At 40.8% G+C, this 26,508-nt stretch overlaps 2 protein-coding genes across 5 annotated transcripts in view; one reads left to right on the top strand and one right to left on the bottom strand.

Moving 5' to 3' along the window:
- The window catches only part of EMILIN2 (elastin microfibril interfacer 2), a 79,812-nt gene extending 74,942 nt beyond the window's left edge, over positions 1–4,870 (top strand). Inside the window, exon 9 of the mRNA XM_061596234.1 lies at positions 4,412–4,870. Coding sequence (XP_061452218.1) covers positions 4,412–4,441 — 30 coding nt within the window. The 3' untranslated portion in view covers positions 4,442–4,870. The remainder of the gene's footprint in view (positions 1–4,411) is intronic.
- LPIN2 (lipin 2) overlaps positions 1–26,508 on the bottom strand; it is a 74,625-nt gene that overhangs the window by 7,354 nt on the left and 40,763 nt on the right. For all 4 annotated transcript variants that reach the window (XM_061596277.1, XM_061596247.1, XM_061596266.1 and 1 more), the window contains exons 7-17: positions 18,125–18,461; positions 17,166–17,265; positions 12,698–12,885; positions 10,616–10,709; positions 10,112–10,181; positions 9,321–9,410; positions 7,367–7,446; positions 5,634–5,775; positions 3,693–3,841; positions 3,184–3,270; positions 887–1,039 (exon numbers count right to left, since the gene is read on the bottom strand). In XM_061596277.1, coding sequence (XP_061452261.1) covers positions 887–1,039; positions 3,184–3,270; positions 3,693–3,841; positions 5,634–5,775; positions 7,367–7,446; positions 9,321–9,410; positions 10,112–10,181; positions 10,616–10,709; positions 12,698–12,885; positions 17,166–17,265; positions 18,125–18,461 — 1,490 coding nt within the window. The remainder of the gene's footprint in view (positions 1–886; positions 1,040–3,183; positions 3,271–3,692; positions 3,842–5,633; positions 5,776–7,366; positions 7,447–9,320; positions 9,411–10,111; positions 10,182–10,615; positions 10,710–12,697; positions 12,886–17,165; positions 17,266–18,124; positions 18,462–26,508) is intronic.

Raw genomic sequence — 26,508 nt, 5'->3', positions numbered from 1 at the left:
TGCATGCAGAAGATACCAGGTTTAATCCCTGGCATCTTCAGCTAAAGAGTCTGATAGAAGGTGATGAAAAAACCTCTGCTTGAGTCCTGGGGAGCCTCTTCCAGTCAGAGTACAGAATACTGGGCAGAACAAACTAATGGTCTGACTCAGTACCACAGATGCAGTCTACAGAAGCTAGCCGCTATTTCTGCCGTGAAGTAAATGAAAGCTCTAAATCAGTTTTTAAACCGTGCCCTAATGGTGCCCTAACTGCATCATCCCTTTTTCTACAAAATAAGTAACTGCCGATCACTTCAATAGGGAAAAGTAAGTAAATCACAGTTGGAAGGGGAGGGACAAGGGTTGCAGGAAGCCAGAGAGCAGCAGCAGGAGAGGAAGAGAGAATACTAAAAAGGGGCAACACAGGAGGGGGGGGGAAGCACCAGAGCTAGAGCTCTGATTTCACACCCGTCTTCAGCCTATGAAATTCCATGGGCCTTTTGCTCATTTTCCTTAAAAAAACTAGTCCTTCACATGACTGAACTTGTAGAAAGATGCATCTCCAAACAATTCATTGGTCACAGGATGCTAATAAAATCTAATGTTCAAAAGTGCTTCACATATACTGTTAAACTTACATCAACTTTATAAATTTGGTCTGTATTGTTATTCCCACAGTCCACTCCTGTACTATCAAGTATATTGGCTTTTTCTACTACAGTGCCACATGTGACTGTATACTAGTGAAATATTTAGAAGCCTCAAGTTATTAAGTGCACATCACAGATCATGCCATGATAAAAACCAAAGTACCATAATTGACCAAAAAAAACACACTTCCCTCAGTTCCTTACATTATATTTCAAAGCCTGCCACTTATAAAGATTAACAGTGTTGGCTTACATACCTGTGAAAAGCAGAGAACAAACTGCTGGGGGATAACATCAAGGGACCCCTGGGCAGGATTGTTCCTTTGTCATTAACCCAGTGTAAGTACCCTCTTGTCATGTCTGCCATTCCAATGGCACGAGCAGAGCAGTAGAGAAACTTGTAGCCATTCCTAATAAAAAATAATGTGCTTGCATGATATGATGGATCTGGAAGATCTCTCTTGATGAAGTAGACAATCCACAGTCAGATTACTGATCATACTGCATTTACAAAGGCAAGACAGCTCTTCACGTTTTATAAAGCAGCAACCTTCTAAATAGTTGAAGGGAAAGGGATGTGTTGACCAAGGTCACAGTCAAAAACTAGTTTAGCTCCTCACTATAGTGCAGGGGTGTCTAACTTGTGGTCCTCCAGATGTTGCTAGACTACAGCTCCCATTCTTCCTGACAACTGGCCATGGCTAATGAAAGTTGGAGCACAACCACATCTGGAGGGTCACAGGTTAGCCACCTGAGTTCTTTCCTAAAAATATTTTGAAAGCACTCTAGAATATATGCAATTATTTAAATATGCTGTAAGACACTCGGGACATTTATCATTTTCTGCTTTTTATTTTTTTTTTAAAAGAGGCCTAGGCCAGTGCAGCCATCTTTACGATTCTAATTCAGGGGAGGAAAAGTGGATCCAGTAAGCTGGCCAGATCCTTACCTCTCTCAACTTGAGAGGTGTGCAAGGTTACCCACATGCCAAACCATTTGACATCACAATGACGTCAGGTGACCAGTTTTCATTTTTCTATGCATTTTGAAATTAAACCATGCAGGCAAAGGCACAGGGCTCTGCAAGTGCCAATGATCAGATGCAATCCCTGCTTTTGGCCAGGAACCTCATCTTTATCTGTCACACACCTGATGGGCATGGCTTGGCTGAAATGTCCTTGCAGGAGGCATTGGTACAGGCCCTCATGGGTTTAATTACGCCTGTGGGTCGGAGGTTCCCTGCTGTTACTGGAATCTAAGGGCCATGTGCAATGATCTAGGATATGACCATCATGCTTTTCTCTTCTATACAGAAGTCCTTTTCTTGTTAGACATTTTTAACATTTGAAGTGGCACTAACATAAAACGACGTTTTGAAAAATGTAATTGTAAAGCGCAAAATACAACAGAAAATCTTCACTTCTGGAACACTTTCAAGAGTACTTACTTTTCTCAGCAAAACCAATTTGCAGCAGTTCTGAATCTTTAGAAGCTTCCAGCTTCTCAAAACTTATAGGTTATTGATTTAACTTTTATTCTCTTCCCTCCCACCCCCACAGCATTTAGGCTGCAACCCTTACTTGGAAGAAAGCCCCACTGTAAACACATGTAGGATTGGTCCTTAAACAATCATGTAGACCTTGATGTTTTTTAATGCTGCTATAGGTTTTCACTTCTTCATCTCTCCCACTTTCATCACGTTCAACCACTTGCTTTACTTCCATTTACTGTTCCATGTCCCCTCAGCTGGTAGTCTGTAACAGGGTGTGATCCCTTGTGGTGGTGGTGCTCCTCCTCCTCTTTAGTGGGATGTCTTATACCAACCACTTCCACCACAACTTATAGCTGCTTCAAATCTTAACCCAGATCCTGGACCTGAGTCCATCTTTCAAGTTCAGCCATTAACTACCAGTGTGGGGTGCTCCTTGAATTTTAGCAAGTCAACAGAGGTGCCCTCTGATCCCAGCAGTATCTGTCACAGGGGGAAGGAATATGCAAAAGAGAAAATCCATGGGCAGACTACTGCTGCCACTTCCACTACTAGAAGGTGCAAGAGGCTGTAGGCAACAGAAGACAGAAAAACTGAAGAAAAAGTGGAGGCAATGAAACAGCCAATGTTGCTGCTCTTCACTCAGTCCCCAGCCAAAACGAATGCATGTCCATTTCTTCTACTGGCATGAGGAAGCTGGAAGCTTTCCTTTGGAGTCATCTGACTGAGATTTCCTTTGTTCTCCGTTGTGCACCACAATCCCAACTCATGGGATTTACAGCATACTGTAGACTGTGTGATCCTATAACTGAGCTTGACCTACATTTACTGCATATCATATGTGTAACTTCTTTAATTCCTGTGTTACTGAGTTTGAAATGTAACTTCTGAATACAATTCCATATTATAATACAGAGACAGAACATAAAAGATTATAAAATTCACCTTTCTTTAAAGATGAAAAATGTTATGCAAGAATTCAAACCTTTTGGTGATTAGTTGTTAGGAGTAATTCCTTATGCTAATTTAGCTATGTTCTGCAACTCTTACAGGCAAGATACTCACTCATTAATAGAATGGTAGAGTTTTGCAATACCCTGATGTGTCCAGTCTTTGCCGAGCTGTGGTAGAATCTGCCCTAAAGCATCAGACCTAAATGAGGAACAAGAATTTAAAATAGAAGTAAGAGTGTGAATTGATGTTCTAATCAAATCAGATATTAAATGACCTATCACTCAGGGCAACTCCAAGCTTACCCATCACACTTGTTTTAGTAATTAAGTCAGCCTCCACCAACATGGAGCCTTCATGGAGTTGTAGTGTTGGACAACAACTCCCATTAGCCCCAACCAGCACAGATGTGCTGATGGGAGTTGCAGTCCAAAACATCTGGAGGGCTCCAGGTTGGGGAGGGCTGAATTACTAGTTTGCTTTAGCTGAAGTGGGAGCAGCAGGATTTAAGCAAAAGCATTGTTTTCAGTAACAAGTCTTAAAGCAGGAGTTATTGGACACAAATAAATTTTGAACACACTGGTGCAGCGATTTATTAGAAGTAAAACTATATTACAGCTTACTTGGTTATTGTCCCATCAATATCAGAAATAATTATTTTGTCATTCCAGTTCCACAGATATATTGTCCCCGCACAACGGCAAGTTCCTTGATATTGGGTTGTAATGCTGAATACAACATCATTTGGGCCATCTCTAAGCTTCAGTTTTTCCTTTAAATTCAAGAGACACAATAATATTAACCAAAAAGGAATTTATATTCCCCTGCTAAAAGACTTTACATTTTAATACTTAAGTTAATATATATTGAGAATACACTGAATTTTATAAGGAAGAAACATTTCCAGAGCTTCTAACAGATTATAAACTTTGCAGTAATATACGGAATATCTACCAGCTCCGTCTAACAAGCTAGCTGCACCAAAAGTAACAAAGGAAGCAAGTTCACCACTGAATCATGTAGTGAACATAGAGGATTGGATACAAATCTCATGTCAGCACAAGATAATAACTGACAGCAAGATCTGCCTGCTCCGGACTAGATTATGAACCACAGTACAGTGCCAGGTTGGAAGCACAATCACTGCCATCCCATGATGTGTTAATAAGATTGGGGAATGAAGCTGACTTTACGTACATGTCAGTCAGACTGGCACTAATGTAAGAATGAATGTGGGTAGTTAGAACAGAGATGTCTGTCTTACTGAAATCTGCATTTAACCAATTTGTGCTTTGCATATAAGCTTTTGCTGCAGCTAAAACGTCCCTCTTCTTTACAACAGCATGATTGTCTGGAAGGACGCTCCGTCTAGCAGGAAATGCAAAACTGCAGAAGTTAGTTCAACACAAGCAAACTTCTAAAGATCTTGGGAGTGGTATGGGCATTATACTTTTTAGAATTTGTTTGTATATGTCAGTCGGTCTTCTATAGCAATGAAGATCTAACTAGGAAATAACTGTAAGAGGCAGGGCAGTCTTCCCTCACTTCCTCTACAATTCCACTCAGAGCTGCTAATTACAGGTGTATGAAAACTCATTTCCTAATTTGTATTTATTTCACTCAGCACAAAATGGTGATCAAGTTAAATAGGCATGATGGAAACCATTAGTCCATGAGTAAAAGTATAACTCAAACAGTGGCCAGCTTTGCACATCACATTAAACCATAGTTAAACTGTGGTTTAATGTGAATAAGCAGAGAACTGGTGAATGCTGCTGAAATCATTGACCCTTCACTCCTCCCCACTTCTGCTATTGCTGCACTGCTAGGCAACAAGCCATGGTCTGGCTTGTTATGTCATCTGAACCTGGGCTTACAGTTTCTCCCCATATAAGCCATGAATGTAGCCACGGTTTGGTTCTTGGTTTACTGCTTGTGGTTTGTTTGGAGAGAAAAAAACCATGAGCCGGGGTTTAGATAACACAACAAGCCAGGCCATGGCTTGTTTCCTGGCAGTGTGGCAACAACAGGAGCAGGGGAGGAATAAAGCATGCATGATTTCAGCAGCATGTGGCAGAACACTGCTCATTCACATTAAATTATAGTTTAGTTTATTATGTGATGTGCAAACCAAACCACTATCCGTTGTTATACCACCAGTAACATATTAAACCAGTTAACACCGTAGCAATAGGATTCCAAATAATTTTTCTTCCCCATAGCACACTTTAAAAAGAAACAAAAGGAGGGACAATGATTTCAGATTTGCTATAATGTGTAATCATCTCTCCCCAAGACCCAGATCCAAATAAATCTTAGAAGCACTGAGCCAAAATTATAAAAATAAGGTAGTATTCCAGTGCAGAAGGATTTACTTAGAACTGCAAGAACTGACCTAAACCCAGATCCCAGGATTCAATTTGCTAATATATTTTTCTGTGTTGTTAATAATTAACACAGAAATATATTTTAACAAATGGCCCTTTTCGTCTCTCAACCACACTTGGCAATTATATTTCAAATTGCTTAAATCATCAGGATGTTTACAAAAATAGATCACTTACAATTTGATTTGAAGATAACCTAAGAGATTTTTTATAAGTAGCAGCATTCCCATGGCTTGGAAGTGAAGCAGAATCTATTTTTAAGGATTCTTTCCATTCCTGTGATGCTTCATCATCACTTGAAGAATCATCACCTGTAGTCCTAACATGATATAAACACAGTAAGTAGTAAGACACGTCCGCATTTCAGAAATGATTTAATGAGATCTGAATATTCTACAATAAGTAAAGCCATTTTTGAGGTGGAGAAGCATTTTCTAGATTGGGTGGGGAAAACTTGAAGACACAAGATCAGTTTTAAAAAAACATAAAATTGATTGGGCCCAACTTTAGTGAATGTACAGATGGATTCATACTACATAAACACAACCAAGATTTTTTTTGAAGACAGCTGTTGAAGGTTTTCATCTCTGGCACGCCAACTATTTCATACCTCAGAACACAAACAATAGAACTATATTTATGAACCTTTGCCAAGATCTAGACCACATTCACAACATACATTTATACCACTATTATTCCTCTTTAAACCGTTGTGGCTTCCCCCAAAGAATCCTGGGAAGTGTAGTTTGTGAAGGGTGCTGATAATTATTAGGGGACCACTATTCCCCTCACAGAACTACAATTCCCAGAGTTCTCTTGGGAAGAGGGAGTGACTGTTAAACGACTCTGGAAACTGTAGTTCTGTGAGGGGAATAGGGGTCTCCTAACAACTCTGTGCATCCTTTACAAGCTACACTTCCCAGGATTCTTTGGGGGAAGCCACAGCTGTTTAAAGTGGAATAGTGGAATAAATATCATGTGAATATGGCCATAGTCTCTTATATATTCAGATATTTCCTGTTAGCACAAGTGCTGTTTTCCCTCATCATGAAGCCAGAGGAAAACTCTTTCTGGACAATTTTAGCTTTTGGGACAGTGGGCAGATCAAGATTTTTCTTGGGTTTAAGTAGCTGCAAGCTATGTTATTTCATTTCATCCCAGTTTTAATGCTTTTCAATTATTGCAGCACTTTTGACAATAGATACATCTAGGTCAATATTGTCTACACCAGATGTGGGGAGCCTCCAGGGTGTGAGCCATATCCCCATTTGGCCTGTGAGGCCATTCTGGGGAAGCCATGCCCACCTGTCTGCCCTGCATACATGACATCAGGTGTGGAGTGGGTAAATGTGAGGCTTCAAATGGATAATTAAGAGGTTACAGAGGGCTCCCTATTGCTCCTTTGCTGGAGCAAGGCGCGATCCCATCCACCTGTTATGATGTCAGGTGATTGAAATTTGGCCCACTGGGGTGGGGAGATAAAGATTTGGCCCGCCAGCCGGAAAAGGTTCCCGTCTCCAGTCTACACTTGGCACACTGGCCAGAAAAGGTTCCCCATAGTCTCACAAAGGATAGGGAACCTCTGGCCCTCCAGGTGTTGCTGTACTACAACTCCCATAATCTCTAACCAATTGCCATGCTGACTGAGGGCTGATGGGAGTTGGGAGTCCAACAACGTCTGGAGGGCCACAAGTCCCCCAGCCCTGGTATACACATTACAAGTTCTCCACGGTTTCAGACAGGAGTCTCCCATCCCTACCTGGAAATGCCACAGACTGGACCTGGGACCTTTAGCATGAATAATGTGTCCTCTACTGTATCACAGCCCTTTCCAAATAATCCAGTAGCAAATTTCCAATTCTGTTCTTCAAATGGTCAAGCTATTTAAGTACACCTTATTTGAAACATACCGGCTTTCAACTTGTTCCTTTGTAGCTGTTGATAGGTCACTTTTTGGAGCCTCAGATTTTCCCTCCTTAGACTCTGGAAGCTAATATATGAAAAGTACATTAAGACCACATCCACACAGGACATCATTTTGCACTGTCACCTGAACTGAAAGAAAAACTGGTGGTATTCCTGTTCAAATATAAATCTAGTTGCAAAACAGTGCCGCAGTACTAAAAATTAATCAGTTATGTGAAGTCTTCTTCAGGGAAGAGGCCCATTGTAAAAAGGTAACACTTGGTTACTATAAACTGATAATGCAGTGTTATTAATCTCCTAAACCAAGAACAATGTGCAACCATTACTGAACAGGCTCCCAGGTCACAGCACAGATAACAAGTTATAATGCTCAATAATGTACAGTTTTGGGGAGGTTTTTTTTTAAGAATAAAAACATTATGTTTTAAGTGGCTTGTGCAGAAAAAATTAAAAAAGCAATAAAGCAGAACAAATGGAATAACTAGATTTCTTTACTGAAGCAGGATCATCATCACAGATAACAACCTTCACAGTGAAATTGCTGGTTTTATTGTTGTATGTTTGCTTTAGTTTATTTTGCTCAGAGATGTGATAGACAAATATCCTAAAATAAAATATTCAACCAGGACAGAATGAACATGGGGCCTGTATACAAAGCAGAACTGAATATTGTAAAAAGCAAATGTCATGCTTTCCCACACCCAAGATGATGTACAATGAAGGATGGATGGTCTGCCAGTTTTGATTTCTCTCAGGTTTTCCAGCCTTAGTTTAGTTCACTCTGTTTTTGCATCACTTTTATCTTTTTTTAAAATCCATATGAAAATTCATATGCATTTCTCCTTATATAACATTTTTGCAAGCAATCTTCCACAGGTTATTTTCACTAATATACACATTTTGTGCACTTTCCTATAATACATTTTTGGTTGGAGAACTGCATCACAAAATTTGGAGAAGTGTGAATTTCAAAAAGTGGCTGCATTTTGTTTTGGATATTGGTTTAGAAAAAGCAAGTTAGGTAGATTCAGTTAAAATGCAAACCGAATGATTTTCTTCTCCATCCCTAAATCTCATGTTTTGATATCATTACTTTGAGAATCTACCTGCCCATGACTCCACATCACTGTCTATTGTTGCCAATGCTGCTGTGGGTGGAAAATGCTCAGAGTAATCATGTTGGGACATGGGGTAAATTTGTGGTACACATTTGAAAGAGAGAGAACTTGACACAGGTATTTCTTGTAAGGGTTATGTTCAGCCAACTGTATTTTAAATGAATTCTTAAGAAAAACTACTTGCAACACATGACTATTTGTTACAAGCTAAAATGCATTTTAAGTATTGGAGACCATTAACTGGATTATCAGTTCACAGTTCCTGATAACAACTACAAAACCCATCTTTTAAAAATCTATTTCAAACTCTAGCCTGGAGAACTGCACTACTACTTATTTTATTTATTTATTAGATTTCTTACCCACCCTTCACCATGAGATCCCAAGATGGATTTGACTTAGGTAAAAAAAAAATGAATCCAATAATAGGTACAAGCATATTGAATAGTATGATGCAATTCAAATATTTAAAAGCTCTTCAGGTAAAATTGTAATTTGAATAGTAAGGTGATATATGTTTGTTTTTCAAATCAGTGCCATTAAAATATATTTTCTTCACTGGTTCCAACTTTCTAATGTCTAGTAGTAACTCACAAGGAGTTCAAGTAAAGAATTTTCCAATATATTTTGGGTTGCATCCAGTTGTGCCCCTCTGCTCATTTGTAGAAGGTTCTTTGCTTCAGCAGAGGTTTCCATAAATGGAAGGGGGTGGCAAGAGGGTTATTTTTTTCATTTTCTGCAAATTCCCCTCCTCTCTCGCAGCCCTTACACACCACCAACATCTAAACGGGCACCGTACTTTCAGCATGTTTCATTTTACCTGTTTAACCAAGCTGTCCTTCTTACGCCAGAACCACCATCTTCCAGACTTCTTCGGCATCTTATCTTTAATCCAGGATTCAACTGTAGCCTAATAAATATATTACAATTAGCGTACACACACAAGGTTATCTTCTAGTTGTAACCTATATACTATAGCATGACATATGCATTTACCATTTCAATTGTTTGATTATGATCAATCTCTGACATGTACATGTTTGCTAATCATGCATATGCAACTATGTACTTAGTTCAACACAATTAAGTTAGAGGAGAACTGTACTCTCTCCACAGAATGGCTTCTCCCTGCAGGGAAAGGCTACCTCAGAGAGCAACTCACTACAACTACCACTGCCTGGCCCAAGTTCCAGTAAGGCTGTATTGCCAACCTAATACCTGTCACTAATTTCTTATGGAGTGCTCTGACTCCAGACACCTGTTGTCTAGATTCGCAGGGGTGGGAACCAAACCACAGTAGTGGAAGTGCTGTACCTCACTCTCAGGTTTGTGCAGACAGGTGTCTTACAACTTGGAAGCAGCATACTGATGCCTCACACACTGCTGTCTGGATGGTGCTTCACAAAGTTAGAAGACGTCTCAAATACCCTAAGGGAACAAGCTCATTTTTTTACTCCCTGGCCTTCTTTACTATGCTATTTTGCTTCCCCCATGACATTGCCATGAGAAGCCTTAGTCTAGCAGGGGACAGGGCTTCTGCCACTCCACTCTGTGGCCCAAAGCTGATTGCCTGGTTTAATATATTTGGAGTATTTGCTGGCATTAGATTACCTGTGGCAAGCTCTTCTGGAACACCTGCAAGCTGAGAATCATGGGAGCAGCCAATGCCCAATTATAATACCTGTTTATATAGAATATAGTTTCTCATTATGGATATTACAAAATAGACAATCTACAGAAGTATGATAAATATGCCACATACTCTTGTAAACAGAAGAGGGTCTGTTCTCATTCCTATGGCAGCTCTAATAAAGTTTGCTACAAACTCTACATTATCTGCTGCTAACAGACAAGAATTACTCACTAAAGTTGGGTTTTAAATTTTAAAAAGGATAAAGACACAAGAATGCTATGTACAATATATATCAACTAGTCAAAATTAATATAAAACAGTATAGCAAAAACAGAAAATTCAAGGAATATTGTTGTTATATGCCTTCAAGATGATTACGACTTACAGCAACCCTATGAATCTTTTGGATATATTCATAGGGTTTTCACGGTAAGAGGTATTCAGAGGTGCTTTACCATTGCCTTCCTCTCAAGGAATATTACCTGTTGTATATTCTTATTACCAGATTAGGATTGTCTATAAGTCCTGGATTTTCAGCAAATTCATGATAAGTGATGATGTGCTCCATGAATTTTTCTGCAAGACAAAGACATTTTATCAGTTTATTAATACTTTTGCTTCTCCTTACAATGGCTTAATCTAGTCCCTCTTGTATAAAATTACACTTTTTTGCAAATGGATGCATCTTTATTAATTTTTCATACTGTCTAGGTGCTAAAATGAACTGTACACAGAAACAATATTAAATGCTGGAAGCATTTCCAATGAGGATGATCACACAAATCTTTGAAGGAAGTAATGAAAAAATATACAGCTATTTGGAAGGAAGATGGGAATAGAAAATCAGGGGTAGAGTTCTTTATACTATTAGAAATCTCAATGAGAAACCAATCTAGCTTTTAAGCAGAGTACTGTTCTAGGTGGTGCACTCGTCTGGTTTCATAGGGATGTTTACATAGCAGAAGGAAGTGAACTGGAGAAAAGGAAGAGTAAGTAACACTTGTAAGTCTCCACACCCCTGCTAGCAGTTGCCTTCAGCATGAAGATTCAGCATGAGCTCTGTGCTAAGCAAAAAGGCAAAAGAAGTCAAACTAGGCAGCTTCTGTTGACTGTTTTCCTACCAGGCCACCTAAAATTGATTACCAGCTTTGCTAACATAAGGCTTGTCTAATTTCCTTGTATGTCTGTTTTCCACCTATCAAGGAACCTGTGTTTTTTTACTCAGGAAAAAGACATAGGTAACAACCACTTCTTGTGCTTTCAGAGAAGGGGATTCAACCACTGTTGGTCCAAGCAGGCCATGGTGCAACCTGACATACCACCTGAACAGCCTCATTTGAATGTCTGCTGCCTCCCCCATTCCATCTTAACACTGTGACCAGATGCAGACTGCATTACTTCATCATCAGCCAAAACATTTATCCCCCCCCCGCCAATTGCTGCATTTACCATGTAATCTGATGAAGGGAATTCAAAAGGTTGCACACTATTTTGTCAGCCAACACAGCTATTTTTACTCCTTAGTGTAAGTAGTGACAGATGAGATGGGCCAATTTTTGGTGGCATCCCTAACCTATGTAACGTGTACCTTTTACTCATGGTTTGTATGTCAGCGCTTACATGTGGAGAGCTCAGAGTTAGATACCAAGAAGCCAAATGCTTCTTTGTTAATGTTAAATTATTTATAAATTATTCATAATAATACAGAGCAAATGTTTCTGATAGTAAAACAACTAAGTGTTACTGCTTACAGCTTTTGTCCCAATTATGCCATCACAATATCACAACATGGTAACACCTAAATGTTCCACTGAGTATCTACCTTAATAGAGAAATTCCAAGTGTTTGATGATGCACTTCTTTTGCAATGATTATTAACATGGCAGTTTTGGTTCTATTTTAAAGCCAATTGCTTCTAAATTTCTTGATTGCCTTACGTACATACCTGGTTGACACCAGTTCACTAATCACCTTATTAAAGTTTAGGGTAAGTCTTATTACACTAAGTCTGCAACACAAGTTTTTCATGCTTATTTGCATGACTGTCTTGTAATAAAGGTGTCTGTGCACAAGTGAAAGGCACTTCCGCTAATGCAAAGCAGAGCCCCTGAAGCCCCTGTGGTTCTCCAGTTCCCCAACCCTCAGATGTAGCTGTGTGGGATGCAATAGCTAGAGAGAATCAGCATCTTCTTTAGATACAAGACAGAGAAACTAGGGAAACGCACAAGAAGGATTCCCACACTGAAAGCTGAGATAAATACATCTCTCATTCAATCTGAACGATACTAATGGTGAAAGCAAATTCTTTAAAAAAGTTCAAATATAGAGTTTTGAAGCTCTCTACTATAGCACAAGCAAGACTTTGACAAACAGCCAGCAGCAGATTTCTCAACAGGAAATTGCACTTGGGAAGAGAGCTTCCTGTCTAATTTCAGAAAAACACATGATGGCACATATGTTAATAGTTTGATACTGCACATTGTTCCATAATGATCACTTCTCTCAAAGCTATATAAAATGCGGACTTCAAGAGTTTATTAAAAACAAGACTGATACTTACATACCTTTAGATATCTCCCCATTGTCACTAAGACCTCCGCAAAGAGATAGCGTGACATCAGGCAAGTCCATTGCAGAATCAGACATACACTCTGTACCACTATCTGCAGCAGCACTTCCCACTGATTGTGGAGATTGAGAACCAGAGAGGGTATCAGACTCCACCCATTGTCTGGTACCTGGATCAGAGTCACTGAAAACAAGAAAAGCAGGCACTTGCATATTTATTGTGTTTATATACAACCCTTCCTCCTGAAGAAGCCCAGGGCAGTTCACAACATGATAAAATACTGTGAATTTCAAAGCAATAATCAAAACTTTGTATCAAAAGCCAAAGTAGCAGAACAGAGCGGGCAAGAATACACAACTGTTGGACTTCAGATATTTATCTCCCAAAATATGCAGTTCTTATATACAAATAAATATACTATACAAAGATAATTATCCAAAAGAAATTTCTAAACTATAATAGAGGTACAAACGTTTTCATAACTTGTTGCTATTACAACTTTTTAATGTTTACCATATTATAAGCAGTGCCTTGTTTGGTCAGGTCAGAGGCCCATTTAATCACATACTCTCTCCAAGAGTGGTCACTCAGATGCTAACAACAGCATGAAGATAGCCATCACATCTTGTTTTTCTCCACTATATGGTAATCAGAATTGTATTGTTTCTGAATATGGAAGCTCCATTGATACTTATGCTGTTCTCAGGCTTTTCTTCTATGAAACTAAACTTTTTTCCCAAGCCATCTAATCTCTCGCCATCTCTGCAGAATGAGCTGCTGCCAAAAAGCAACTCTGCCCCCAATGAGTTCCAGCTCCAACAGCACACATTGAAAAAGTTATTTTTCTCCACACATGCTGGCTTTGTGTAGACTGGCTTTTAGTACATTAACATCACAGGATATAGCCAGGCATTGCAATGAGGTGCTAAAAGAGAGCTCAGCATGACCCAGCAGTAATCTTACAACCACTTCAGAACATGCTAATAGGCCTGGATCTGAGTGCAGCCAAAGTATTTTCAGGCAGCATCCCATAACTGAGAGGAAATCACATGACAACATATGCTGGAGAGTACCCCCATATCCTGCAGCAATTAATTCTATACACAAATTACATGAAGAATTGAAAGAGACCCAGGGAATGGCTCCAGAGTTAAGGCATGGCACATTCTCTTCAAAAAATAAAAAAGGACATACACACACAATAACTCCCCTATCCATTATAAAAGGGGCAAGGAACCTTGGGCCCTGGGGTCAACAGCAGCCCTCCAACCTTCTCTATCTGGCCCCTGGGACTTCTGAGGCCATGCTCCTCCCCAAGCCACACCCACACCTCAAGTGCTTTTGTCTGGTTGGTATGTGTCCCTGAAGTGTGGCAATGCCTCCTTCTTACCTGGAAGAAGAGAGAGGTGTGGGTATAGAGTCCTCCAACTTCTATGGTTGAATATAAACTAATGTAGAAAGGTAAGAGTCACATCCATTGCTCTGCCCACTTTTCCCTCTAGCCCTGCCCACCACTGGAATGTGGTCCCTGAGACTCCATAAGGGAATGTGGTCCTTCACCTGAAAATGGCTCTCTGCACCACCCCTGCATTATAAAATCATGACCTGTCTCATCACTATAAAATATATATATAGTATGGAAAATTCCTTTGTTTAGGGGTATAAGTAGTCCAAATTCAGGAGAAGGTGGAAGGAAAATAGCCAAGTTTCAGCACCTTAGATGTTGGAGGAGGAGGTACTTGAGTCATTCATGCACAGTGTCAGCTGGCATTAGGAGGCAAAATAGGTTCCACCATATCTAGCTCCGCATACCACAGTTTTCTCAATTCTGCACCTTGCAATGTAATGTAACTTTAATTAATAAAAGCTGTCATAGAGCCATCTGCCTCCAGCATGATGCCTGCTGCCAGCACTTTCAGATTACAGCGGTTGGCTTTTGTTGCGTTTCAGCATATTGCAAAACTGCCAGTGCTTAGGGACTGTCATCCCACTACTTTCAGCACATTCAGCATAGCAGCAGGCTCCTTCCAGCTCCCTTAGCATGTCCCCAGCTAGCTAGTGGGCAGTGGGGAGGGGCAAGGCCAGCAACTGGGCAAACTGGCTCAGGATGGACTGACCTGTGAAGGAGAGGTTTAGGTGAAGAGTGAGAGAAAGGGCAGTCTTGCACCTCTGGCATGTTCCTGATCCCCACTGTGGTCTTCTACTGACAATAGCAACTACCAGAGGTCTTTTTTTAAAAAAAAGTCCAAGAGGAGCAGTTATGGGGGCGGCAACTTGGCTTTCAGGGTGCAATCGTCAACATGAGGGAGTTACACTAGAAAGGGGTTTGGATACCAGAGCAGAAGAAAGGATAGCAGCCATATTAAGTTCTCCATTATATGTGTCTAGAGCTGCTTTAAGATAAAGACTGTGTGGCTGAGTAAAAGTGAGGGTGGATTTTTAAAAAATTGCTCATATAACTCTTATTTTTAAGACTTTTCTCTTACATGAAAAAGGGAAATCAAACACAGGAACAAGAAAATGATATGAAAGAAAAATACTACAGCAAAGTATGAAGCCAACTGTTACAGAAGTTGGGGGCGGAGGTTAAAGGAAATGAAAGGCCATAAAAATCACTCACACTCCTGAAAGCATAGAATTTATTAAAATATTTCTATAATGATTTCCCAAAATGGTTTAGATCATAAGATAAAAGTTTAAAAACAAGTCAATAACATTACATTAACACCATCAAACATAAGAACAGTCACAAAAAATATATTCATTCAAAAGACTGATGAAAGGAGCATCTCCACCTGTGGCTGCAAAATGGATTGTAGTGGGGGGAAGAGGTCTGAAAACTGGCAATGTGAAAGCACAGATGACATGGGGGGGCAGAAGGGGAGAGTGTGCATGTACTGATAATGATGATACAGGTGCTGAGAAAAGTTATACTGGGAGACAAAATTGAGAGATTTCCAACTGCATTTAGTTATAAAGTTTGCAAGACAGCTGGGTTGGGGAGCACTGCTTGCATAGAAAGTGAGTACCAAGATGCTACAAAGGTAGCAGAAAAGAATGGGATGATGATTGCCCATGGGCAAGGTCTGGGTGGGGTAAGGAAGAAACACATAGGCAGGAGCAAAATCCATGTTGTTTGTACATCATCTTGGTTGGGTTGAGACATTCAAGGATTAAGAGGGTATAGAGAGGAAACAAAGATAATGGGGCAGGCAAGACTTGAAGGAATTAAGGAATGGAGATCATTGCCAGATGTTAGGATAGTATATAAGCTAAGGGTCAGCTAGGAGTGAGTTGTAGTGTTCTTGTGGGGATGGGGGCACCTGCTTATTCTTAGGGAATAGATGGGAAAAGAAGAGTAAGAGGAAGTGACGGTTTCAAAGTCAAATACTGCCAATACATAGTTTTCAAAGCATTCTAATTCTTAGTCCCAAAGACACAGCTCCAACGCATTATTTTATAGTCACTTAATGGGATCTGCAAATGACACAGTAACTTTCAGATTCACACCCCATCTTCTGATGGGCATTTGATGTCTAGACATTTTGACGTATAATCAAATTGTTTTAAAAAATATTGATACAACATTGACACCAGCTTCAGTGCTGTCCCAAGCTCCAGAGGAACAGCATTAGGGATTAAAGAACAAGTGCAAGCATAGTTGCATGGAACCTTAGTAAGCATGTGAGCACAATGTGTAGGACTGTACATTTCTATCACATAAACGATGGACAAGTTAAGATAAACCTTAACTTATTACATGCTTTGAATACAAAGAACTGTGAGAAGGAAAAAGTCATGACCACTTTTCTACAAACTATAAATTGTTCTGGTGTTGTCATAATATGTTCTGCACCAGTTCTTGTGCTTCTCCTTGAATTAGAGCTTGCACAAGAAATGACCTTGGGATTTAATTTTATGGTTACACATGTTGCTCTAGCGCAAGGTGTCAAACAGCCATAAGCAGAAGACACATTTGGATTCAATCCTATGCTTTTTGGAAAATGAGTGACTTTGTAAGAGGCTTTAACACTTCCCTTAAAAAATGTTTATAAAGTTGTAGACTATTTTTTGTCCTAGCAATTAATTCAAATTCAAATGTATTAATGAGGCAACCAAACACAGGATGTAGCCAAAGTTATCAATTACATGAGATGACTTCAAGTTTTGTGTTTTGAAACAGAGAAAATGATTTCTCTCCATTTCATTTTCCATTATGCTTATACTTTTTAAAGTCCTTATTAGGTCCCTGCTTAGCTGGTTGATTTTTAAACTGAAAAGCTGCAATACCTAAGTATTTCTTCATTAGGAAGCCTTAGAAAAACTTGTAGAAAGTTTTCTCTTACTTGGCTGGATTTGATCCAACACAATTTAAGCACTTAAGCCCATTATTGATCTGAAGACTCACACATCACTGAATGTTTTACTGTGAAATATCTCTGTGTTCTATCAAGTAAGTATACCTTTTGGGAAAATAAAGAGCAGCAACTTCAGGTTCCAGAGCTTTCAGATCATCTAAATATATGTCATCAGGCCCTTGGTGCTGACTTCTCTTATGTATCCCTTTAACAACAACAAAAGTATTCATTTAGGACAATTGATGAATGCAGATTAAAATAGACTGCTTAATTTAAAGAACCCCCTCCCTCTGGAAAGGATTCTAGGTAGAAGTTGTTCAAGAAGTTAATCAATGAGCCACAGAAGGAGAAGGGCTGTAGCTCAGTGGCAGAACATCTGCCTTGCATGCAGAAGGTCCCAGGTTCAACCCCCGGCATCTCCAAGTAGGGCAAGGAGAGACTCCTGCCTGAAACCTTGCAAAGGTACTGCCAGTCAATGTAGACAATACTGAGCTAACTGAACGAATGACTCAGTATAAGGCAGATTCTGATGTTCCTATCGAGGTGCCTCCACCAAATTTTAAGCCATTCCCCCCTCCACAAGAAGTCCCCTATTCCCATTCCTCTAGAGAGGTTTTGATGGGGCACAAGAAGCTGCAAGGGAGAGAATGATACAGGAAAGTCCTCTTCCATGAGCTTCTTTCTGTCTGCATACTTAGAATCTAAGCCACTTTTAGAGGCGTTTCTGCCCCTTTCCACTGAAACTGGCTTTGAGCCTATTTAAGATATTTAAATATAATACATAAAAGACAAGGCAGAAAGCAGAAGAGATTTATTTGAATCCAAATAACATTTTACTTAAGGTAACTTTATTATCTACATTACAGACGAGGAAACATAAAAATAGATTTAAGTTTGATTTGTGAAACTTAATACTGATATTTGAGCTAGAAATGTTAAGAGATTATACTATTCTATTGTTGCAAGCAGGACTAGCAAACACATTTGTTGCTTACCTCTTGATAAAGTCATATATCTTAAATGGGGGGGGTTAAAACTTTATCAGAAAATTAAAGATGTATTACCTTTTTTCTTTGATGGGGAATCTAGTTTTGCTGGCGGTTTAGTTTCCAATGGAGAATCCATCAATGGACTGGGGAGAGCATCTGAATCTAATGCTGATGAACCCTGAAGTATTTCCAAAACAGGTTCTGTGGTTGCAGAAGCAAGCCTCTCTTTAATATCTAGCTCCTTAAGCAGAGGATGAGTTCTTGGTTCAGGTTTTAGTACTGTACAGACAGAATCATTCACCAAAATATCATCTTCAACTGCATCAGTGCTGGATATTACCCTAAAATGAGTATTCTCTGATGGAGTGATGGTAACTGTTCTAGGATGTTCCAGTTTTTCTTTTTTGCTTATCTGAAAAGAAAAGCAGCAATTAAAAATGTTTTGATCTCATTCATCATCTGCATGATTCAGATCTAACAGACTGAAGTGGTTGTAATTTAGAATTCTGTCTTTGAGAGTGATAAAATCTAATATTTTATAGTAAGCATTACAGTAGTACCTAAATTAATAAAGTAGATGCATTCCTGGACATTTCTTTTGTAACAGAAACTTCGTTACAAGAGGTAGGAGTAACATGGAAATAATAGGGATAGGTTCCTACACCTGCTCATAGATGGTGGGGGCAACTTCAACAGGGGCTTTAAAGGGTACCTACCCAGCACCATCCCCCTGCCCCTCTGAATTGTTTTGGATCTTTCCCTCCCCAACCTTGGGAGAAAGCAAGAGGTCTCTTTAATGCAAAGCAAGCAACACAGGCTTGTCAGCCACACAAGCAAAGCAAAGGCAAAGCCTTATCAGTTTATTGATAGCAAAGCAAAGATACATTCCGGTCAGTTTCACCTGAAAGCAAAGGCACAGGCTTGAAAGTTTATCCATAGCAAAGCAAAGCTCATCAGTGTCACCTTTAAAAGCAGCTTCACTCCTGGAGGATTCATTAACTGAGATATTACTGTATCTATCCCACCTGAAGTATGAGCTTATATTCCCATAGTTCTTAAAACATTGCAAAAAATCTTGTGTTCTCCCCCCAAATCTAAAGTAGTTACTATATACATTTGTTAAATCAATATAAGACCACCTCTGAAGCGTCTTATCATTGGCATCCTTATTGCAACTGATTTTCCAGATATAACACAAAACTCTGCAATGTCAATGGGAAGTTTAATTAACAGACTAACTTGGGAAGATGTACAAATTGCACATTAATCCAGCATTGTAAATTAGTCCACAAAATATACACACTCACAACGATTGAGGGGGTTGTTATAATGTTGTTGTCATGGTCAGACCACTTCCTGGAGCAGTTTAGATTGACAGGAAATAGCTCTCTCTGAAGGGGCTGGGGGTCTATTAAGATGGCCCACCTTTGGAAGACTGATGGAATCTGATGGACCACTAAATGCTCTGGGAGCGTTTCGGGCTGACAAGGCACCCTCTCCTGCAGCATAGAGCCCAACTGGCTACATAGTTTTCTAGAGAGCTTGAAGCTATGAAAGGGACAGGACAGTAGCTACCACTCAAGTCTCATATCAACTATAACTTGGCACAAAGAAGAGCACATTATTGTGCCTACTTTGTGACAGTGATAGTGGCAAAGCACTTCTACTGCCACTGCATCCTCAGATAGGTATCTAGCAGAGTTCTTCCATGTGGTAAATTCCAGTCTGTGTCTGTGTTGGAATTGCTTTTTTAAAAAGATGCTTTAAAAGATGTTTTAATGTTTTTAAAGATTTTTAATTTTAATATGTTTTTAAAGATGTTTTGTTTTAATATGTTTTTAAAGATGTTTTGTTTTAATATGTTTTAATGTCCATTTATATAATGTTTTAGAATGATTTTAGTGTTTTTGTTTGCTATCCTGGGCTCCTACTGGGAGGAAGGGTGGGATAGAAGTTTAATAAATAAAAAATAAAAATGAGTTATTAAAATCAGACCCAGTTAGGGAGGTGAACAAATTTTCAAACTGAGGCTAAATATTCACACTGAACTGGACCCCAATGTTGATACAGGTTTGGTGGACAAGTTCAGAATACAGTCTAGTCATATTTTTGAGATCAGTTTCAGCTAATGCAGATGAGGATGTGAAAAGTGTGCTTGCAGAGTTGCGCATAGCCATCTGTATACCTGGCTCTTGACCTTTTTAGCTAATAACAGCTGGCTGGAGGAGATTGCCTAGGTGGGGTAATATTAGTCACTGTGAAGGAGGCAATTCTGTGGCTACTCCTTAAGAAGCCTTGTTTAATTCAGGAGATTGCAATAATTACCACCCAGTCACCAATATCGACTGTTTGGGGCCAGGTGCTCAAGAAGGTTAGTCCCAAGCACAGTAAAATGAAGTGGATTACCTGAATCCATTTCAATCCAGGTTTAGGCTACAGTTTGGGCACTGAAAGTCTGTTACTCTGATGAATGACCTCTCTGGGAGAGAGACAGAGGAGTGGAACCTTTGTGATTTTCCTGGATCTCTATGTGACTTTTGATACAATTGACCATGGTATCTTGCTGGAGTTGGGGGCACTATTACATGATAGTTCCACTCCTACCTGCATGGTAGCTTTCAGAGAGTGGCATTGGGGGACTACTGCTCACTCCATGGCATCTGTGCTGTGGAGAGCTTCAAAATTGCATCTGGTCCCCAACACTCTTTAACATCTATATGAAGCTGATGGGTGAGGTCATCAAAGGTTTGGAGTGAGGTGTCATCAATATGCTGATAATACCCATCTCTATTTCTCATCATCTGACTCACATGAGGATGTACAGGTTGTGAACGGGCACTTGGATTTTGTAATAGCTAGATGACAGCTTTCTTCAGCTTTGGTTGGTTCATTACCTGTGCCTTAACGATCTACAGAGGAGGCTTTCCCCCACATCTCTCTACTAAAGAAAATTTGTTCTGTAATGGCATAGGATGGGACCTTCTCTTTGGTGTCGCCCCATTTGTAGAATTCCCTCCCCTCTGTGATGGTGCCTCATTTGTAGAATGCCCTTCCCTTACAAATACAACAGATGCTAACACTGGTATTATTTTGGTGTGAAGTCAAAGCTTATTTGCTTGCTCAGATAGTTTAAGTGTTGTAAGCAAGTGACCATGTAGTCCGCCCTACTCTTTTTAGGTTCCTTTAATTGTGCTTATTTGTATTTTAGTGTTTTATTGTGCTTTATTCAGTTGTTAGTTTACTTTTATGTTATCCCTCAACCTCGTATCAACATTGATGAAGGACAAGATACAATAAGTAAATTTAATACACAACAATTGTTATTTGCCGGTACCACTTCCCCCGTGCATGTGCATGCTTATGCACCCACAAGATTTAGACTTACAGCGGCTCTTTCCCTCTGCAAAGGTGGAGGATCTATTAAGTTGATCCGCTCCCAGAGCCAGATGGATCCCGCAGGTTTTCAGAGGGCTCTGGGAGATTTTCTGGCTGATAGGACTGGTGCTCCTGTCGAGGCCCTGGTCGCACTGTGGAATACGGAAATGACCCGGGCTATTGACACGATCGCTCCCGCGCGCCCCCTCCGCTGTAGAGCTCATACAGCTCCGTGGTATACCCCGGAGCTGAGAGCAATGAAACATGAGAGGAGGAGGCTGGAGTGCAGATGGAGGAAAACTCCCAGTGGATACAATCATGCCTTGGTAAGTGCCACCAATAAGTTGTATATAAAAGCGGTAAGGACAGCAAAGAAGCTTTATTTTGCTGCCTCTATTAGATCATCCCTATGCCGCCCAGCGGAGCTTTTTAAAGTCGTGCGTGGGCTCTTACACTCTGGCCCCCACGATACTACGGAAACATCAGAAGCCCGCTGCAACGAAATTGCTGGACACTTTCAAGATAAGATCGCATGTATCCACAGGGATCTTGACTCCGATGTTGCGACAGATGAATCCATTGAAGTGTCCGGAGCACGGCCTTGTCCTTCATTATTGGATGAGTTTCAGTTGGTGCAGCTCGAGGAAGTGGACAAGGTGCTTGGAATGGTTCGGGCAACCATGTCTGTTCTGGATCCTTGCCCATCTTGGCTAGTGAAAGCTAGCAGGGCTGGGACCACCGGTTGGGCCAAGGAAGTGGTTAATGCCTCCTTGAGGGAGGGAGTAGTCCCTGGTAGCCTCAAGGAGGCAGTAGTGAGACCTCTTTTAAAGAAACCCTCCTTGGACCCAGATAACTTGAACAACTATAGACCGGTGGCGAATGTCCCTTTTTTGGGCAAGGTTTTGGAACAGGTGGTTGTCGGCCAGCTCCAGGCGCTCTTGGATGAAACCGATTATCTAGATCTGTTTCAATCCGGTTTTAGGCCCGGTTTTGGCACCGAAACAGCCTTGGTCGCCCTGTATGATGACCTTTGTCGGGAGAGGGACAGGGGGAGTGTGACTCTGTTGATTCTCCTTGATCTCTCAGCGGCGTTTGATACCATCGACCATGGTATCCTTCTGGGGAGACTCGCGGAGTTGGGTGTCGGGGGCACTGCTTGGCAGTGGTTCCGCTCCTACTTCGCGGACCGTCACCAGAAGGTAGTGCTTGGGGAACATCACTCGACACCATGGACTCTCCATTGTGGAGTCCCTCAGGGGTCGGTTTTGTCCCCCATGCTTTTCAACATCTACATGCAGCTGCTGGGTGCGGTCATCCGGAGTTTTGGAGTGCGTTGCCATCAATATGCTGATGACACGCAGCTCTATTTCTCCATTTCATCTTCTTCAGGTGAGTCTGTTGATGTGCTGAACCGTTGCCTGACCGCGATAATGGACTGGATGAGAGCTAATAAACTGAGACTCAATCCAGACAAGACCGAGACACTGCTGGTGAACGCCTTCCCTGCTCAGATGGTGGATGTTCACCCTGTTCTGGATGGGGTTACACTCCCCCTGAAAGAACAGGTACGTAGTTTGGGGGTTCTTTTCAATTCTTCCTTGTCTCTCGAGGCCCAAGTGGCCTCGGTGGCACGGAATGCATTTTACCATCTTCGTCTGGTAGCCCAACTACGCCCCTATCTGGACAGGGACGACCTCGCCTCCGTTGTTCATGCTCTGGTAACTTCAAGATTGGATTACTGCAATGCGCTCTACGTAGGGCTGCCCTTGAAGACAGTTCGGAAGCTTCAGCTGGTGCAGAACGCGGCTGCCAGACTATTGACGAGGACCAGTCGGTCTTTGCATATAACACCTATTCTGGCGCGTCTGCACTGGCTCCCTATTTGCTTCCGGGCGAGATTCAAGGTGCTGGTTTTGACCTATAAAGCCTTACACGGCGTGGAACCTCAATACCTTGTGGAACGCCTCTCTCGCTATGAACCTACCCGTTCACTTCGTTCAGAATCTAAGGCCCTCCTCCGGGTACCAGCTCATCGGGAAGCCCGGAGGGTGGTTACTAGATCTAGGGCCTTTTCTGTGGTGGCCCCTGAGTTGTGGAACAGCCTCCCCAAAGAGGTACACCTGGCGCCTACACTTCTATCTTTCCGGCGCCAGGTAAAGACCTTTTTATGCTCCCAGGCATTTTAATCTTTTAATTTTCTTAATCTTTCTACTTTTAGCATGTATCCTTCTTAATTTGTGTTGTATTTCGTTTTTGTTGTGCTTTCTGTTGTTTGTTTGTACATGTTTTTGTGATTTTTTACTATGATATATTGTATTTTATCTTGTTTGTTCACCGCCCTGAGAGCTATTCTGCTAAGGGCGGTATATAAATTGAAATAATAAATAAATAAATAAATAAACAAAACTAGCATTGGGGTGTGTGTGTTGTACTGAGAAACATTCACTCATGTGAGCCTTACTTGCAGCTTGGAGGGGGCCATGCCAGACACGGATTAATACTTCAGTAACAATGATGCCCAAGTCATTGTAGCAACTAACAAGCTTCATTTAGGCACAGCCAACCACAAAAATATACTAGTGCTGTCATTTGTAAAACAAGCCGGAAGCTTTTAGTGCAAACTAAAAACACTCCTTAGTACTCTTATAACAGGAAAAACACTTCACATGCAAAATACAAATTGATTTACATTCATCCTTAATATACATGAAAGATACAAAATATGTCTGTACCCACTTACAGCACCCAACCATTAAATGAACAGCTGCACACAGCTTCCATATTTTAAATAATGATGATTCTGGACTTCCAATGAGTTTGAATGAATAAGAAACTGTTTTACTCACCAGAAAGGTGTTTCTCTGGGGGCACCAGGACACTGCCAAGTGGGGATTGTCTTCCTCTCCTGTTGCTTGAGGCAGGAAAGAGCTAACACTCCAAATGACTCTCACCTTAGCCCCTCCCACGGAAGGTCAGTTCGCCGTCTGGCCAAGCTTGAAAGTATTACACTTACAACACTAACAATATCATGATGCAAAATAACATTACATTCGCTGAAGCCAACATGAAACATGAATTTTCAAACTTCTAGGTCAGTTCTCTGACCATTCAACCTCCCCCCATTTACCTTGTGTTATTCATCCTCATGCTGCATCCCAGGGTGGGCCTTGGCGGTGTCCTGGTGCCCCCAGAGAAACACCTTTCTGGTGAGTAAAATGGTTCCTTCTCCAGTGGGCACCAGGACACCCCCAAGTGGGATGTTCCAAAGCTGACCTTCTATATGGGTGGGTACATGTCCCTTAATGATCTGGCAGCACCCGTTAAGGAACTCTCCTCCCTACGGCTACCTCTGCAGACGTGTAAATGTCCATCTTATTATACTTGATAAATGTATCTGGGTTTGCCCAAGTGGCTGCCTGACAAACCTCTTGTAGAGGAACAATTGCTGAATGTGCTGCGTAAGCAGCTGGTGCTCTTGTTGAATGAGCCACAATACCAGGTGCAGAGTAAGGTAACCCTCTAAATGCTTTGATGGCAGCCAGAGAAGCTCCAGCTAGAATGAACTCGCTAAACGTCACCTGGTAATTTATGCAACCAAACCTCCTGAGTGTTTTGAAAGCAGCCAGGGCAACTACAACTAGGTGAAACTTCTCATACCTACAAAGCAATCCCTGAAATATTGCCATGCTAAGAGAAACTGCTGAGTGTTAGTAATCTGGAACTTAGGCTGCTGTTTAAATGAACACAAAGGAACAACAGGAGGCCTGGAAGTCTTAACTTCCAGTGAGTTAGGGATTACATAAGAAGCATGTGTTTGTCTTCAATTCTGTTGCCCGCATTCTCAAAAAAAACCCTATATAAAAAAAAACTATCTACCTGTTGAAGACAAGGAATAAAGACAAATTAGCTTACACATAAAACATGGATTAAATTTGCTACTGAACTTCCTCGAGGGTGATAACAAAACAGAATTGCAGAACTGAATAGCCAAGTTACCAAGTTGTGCAGAGTAGTAAGCCCTAACAAAGGTTAATTTGTTCCAGCAGTTGTAATATTAATCTATACACTGTTTTACACCACCCTGGAACCTGAGGGCGAAGGGTGGATAATGAATTGAACATGAGCACCATTCCAACAGTTCTTTAGCTAATGAACTGAAAATGCTGGTAAAATAGTGAATATGTCACTGCAGAGGATAATGTCATCCTATAGGGATAAACTCCTCAAGAACCAGTAAGATATATGTAATTATCCATTCCTTCAGTTATTAAGGACAGCAGCTGTCCAGAATAGCAAACTCATGCTATGTGCTGCTACTCATGAAAAATACTTCCAAATAAAAATATCACAGGGCCATCTGCAAGAAATAAACTTCACATTTTCATGAAGCTCATGAGGTAACTGATATTTACTTATATGCCTCCGGCCCTCTAGAAGAACCAACAGACTCTTCCCAAAGGGCCAATATTCTAATGTGTTCTGAGGGGGAAAACCTAGCCATCTCCACAGACATGTCTGTATAACTCTTCAATACTGTATGAACATTCTGGGGTCCAAATAACCCCGAAGTGGCAACCTTTAGGAATGGAAAATACAAGGCAGATGGAGAGATGTTGACCCTTGTAGTTGGATCTTATGCAACACTCCTGAATGACCGATGCAACGACCCCATAATCACCGAGTGGCAGCCCCTTATTATATGCTCTTATTATCATCATCATCATTATCATCATCATTGTTCTGGTCGCCTCATCTCAAAAAGGATATTATAGAGTTGGAAAAGGTTCAGAAGAGGGCAACCAGAATGATCAAGGGGATGGAGCGACTCCCTTACGAGGAAAGGTTGCAGCATTTGGGGCTTTTTAGTTTAGAGAAAAGGCGGGTCAGAGGAGACATGATAGAAGTGTATAAAATTATGCATGGCACTGAGAAACTGGATAGAGAAAAGTTCTTCTCCCTCTCTCATAATACTAGAACTCGTGGACATTCAAAGAAGCTGAATGTTGGAAGATTCAGGACAGACCAAAGGAAGTACTTCTTTACTCAGCGCATAGTTAAACTATGGAATTTGCTCCCACAAGATG

This window comes from Rhineura floridana, chromosome 1, assembly GCF_030035675.1.
Source record: "Rhineura floridana isolate rRhiFlo1 chromosome 1, rRhiFlo1.hap2, whole genome shotgun sequence".
NCBI classification, from domain to species: Eukaryota; Metazoa; Chordata; class Lepidosauria; order Squamata; family Rhineuridae; genus Rhineura; species Rhineura floridana.
Note: the sequence above shows the minus strand (reverse complement) of the source record. Positions and strands in the feature narration are given on the sequence as shown.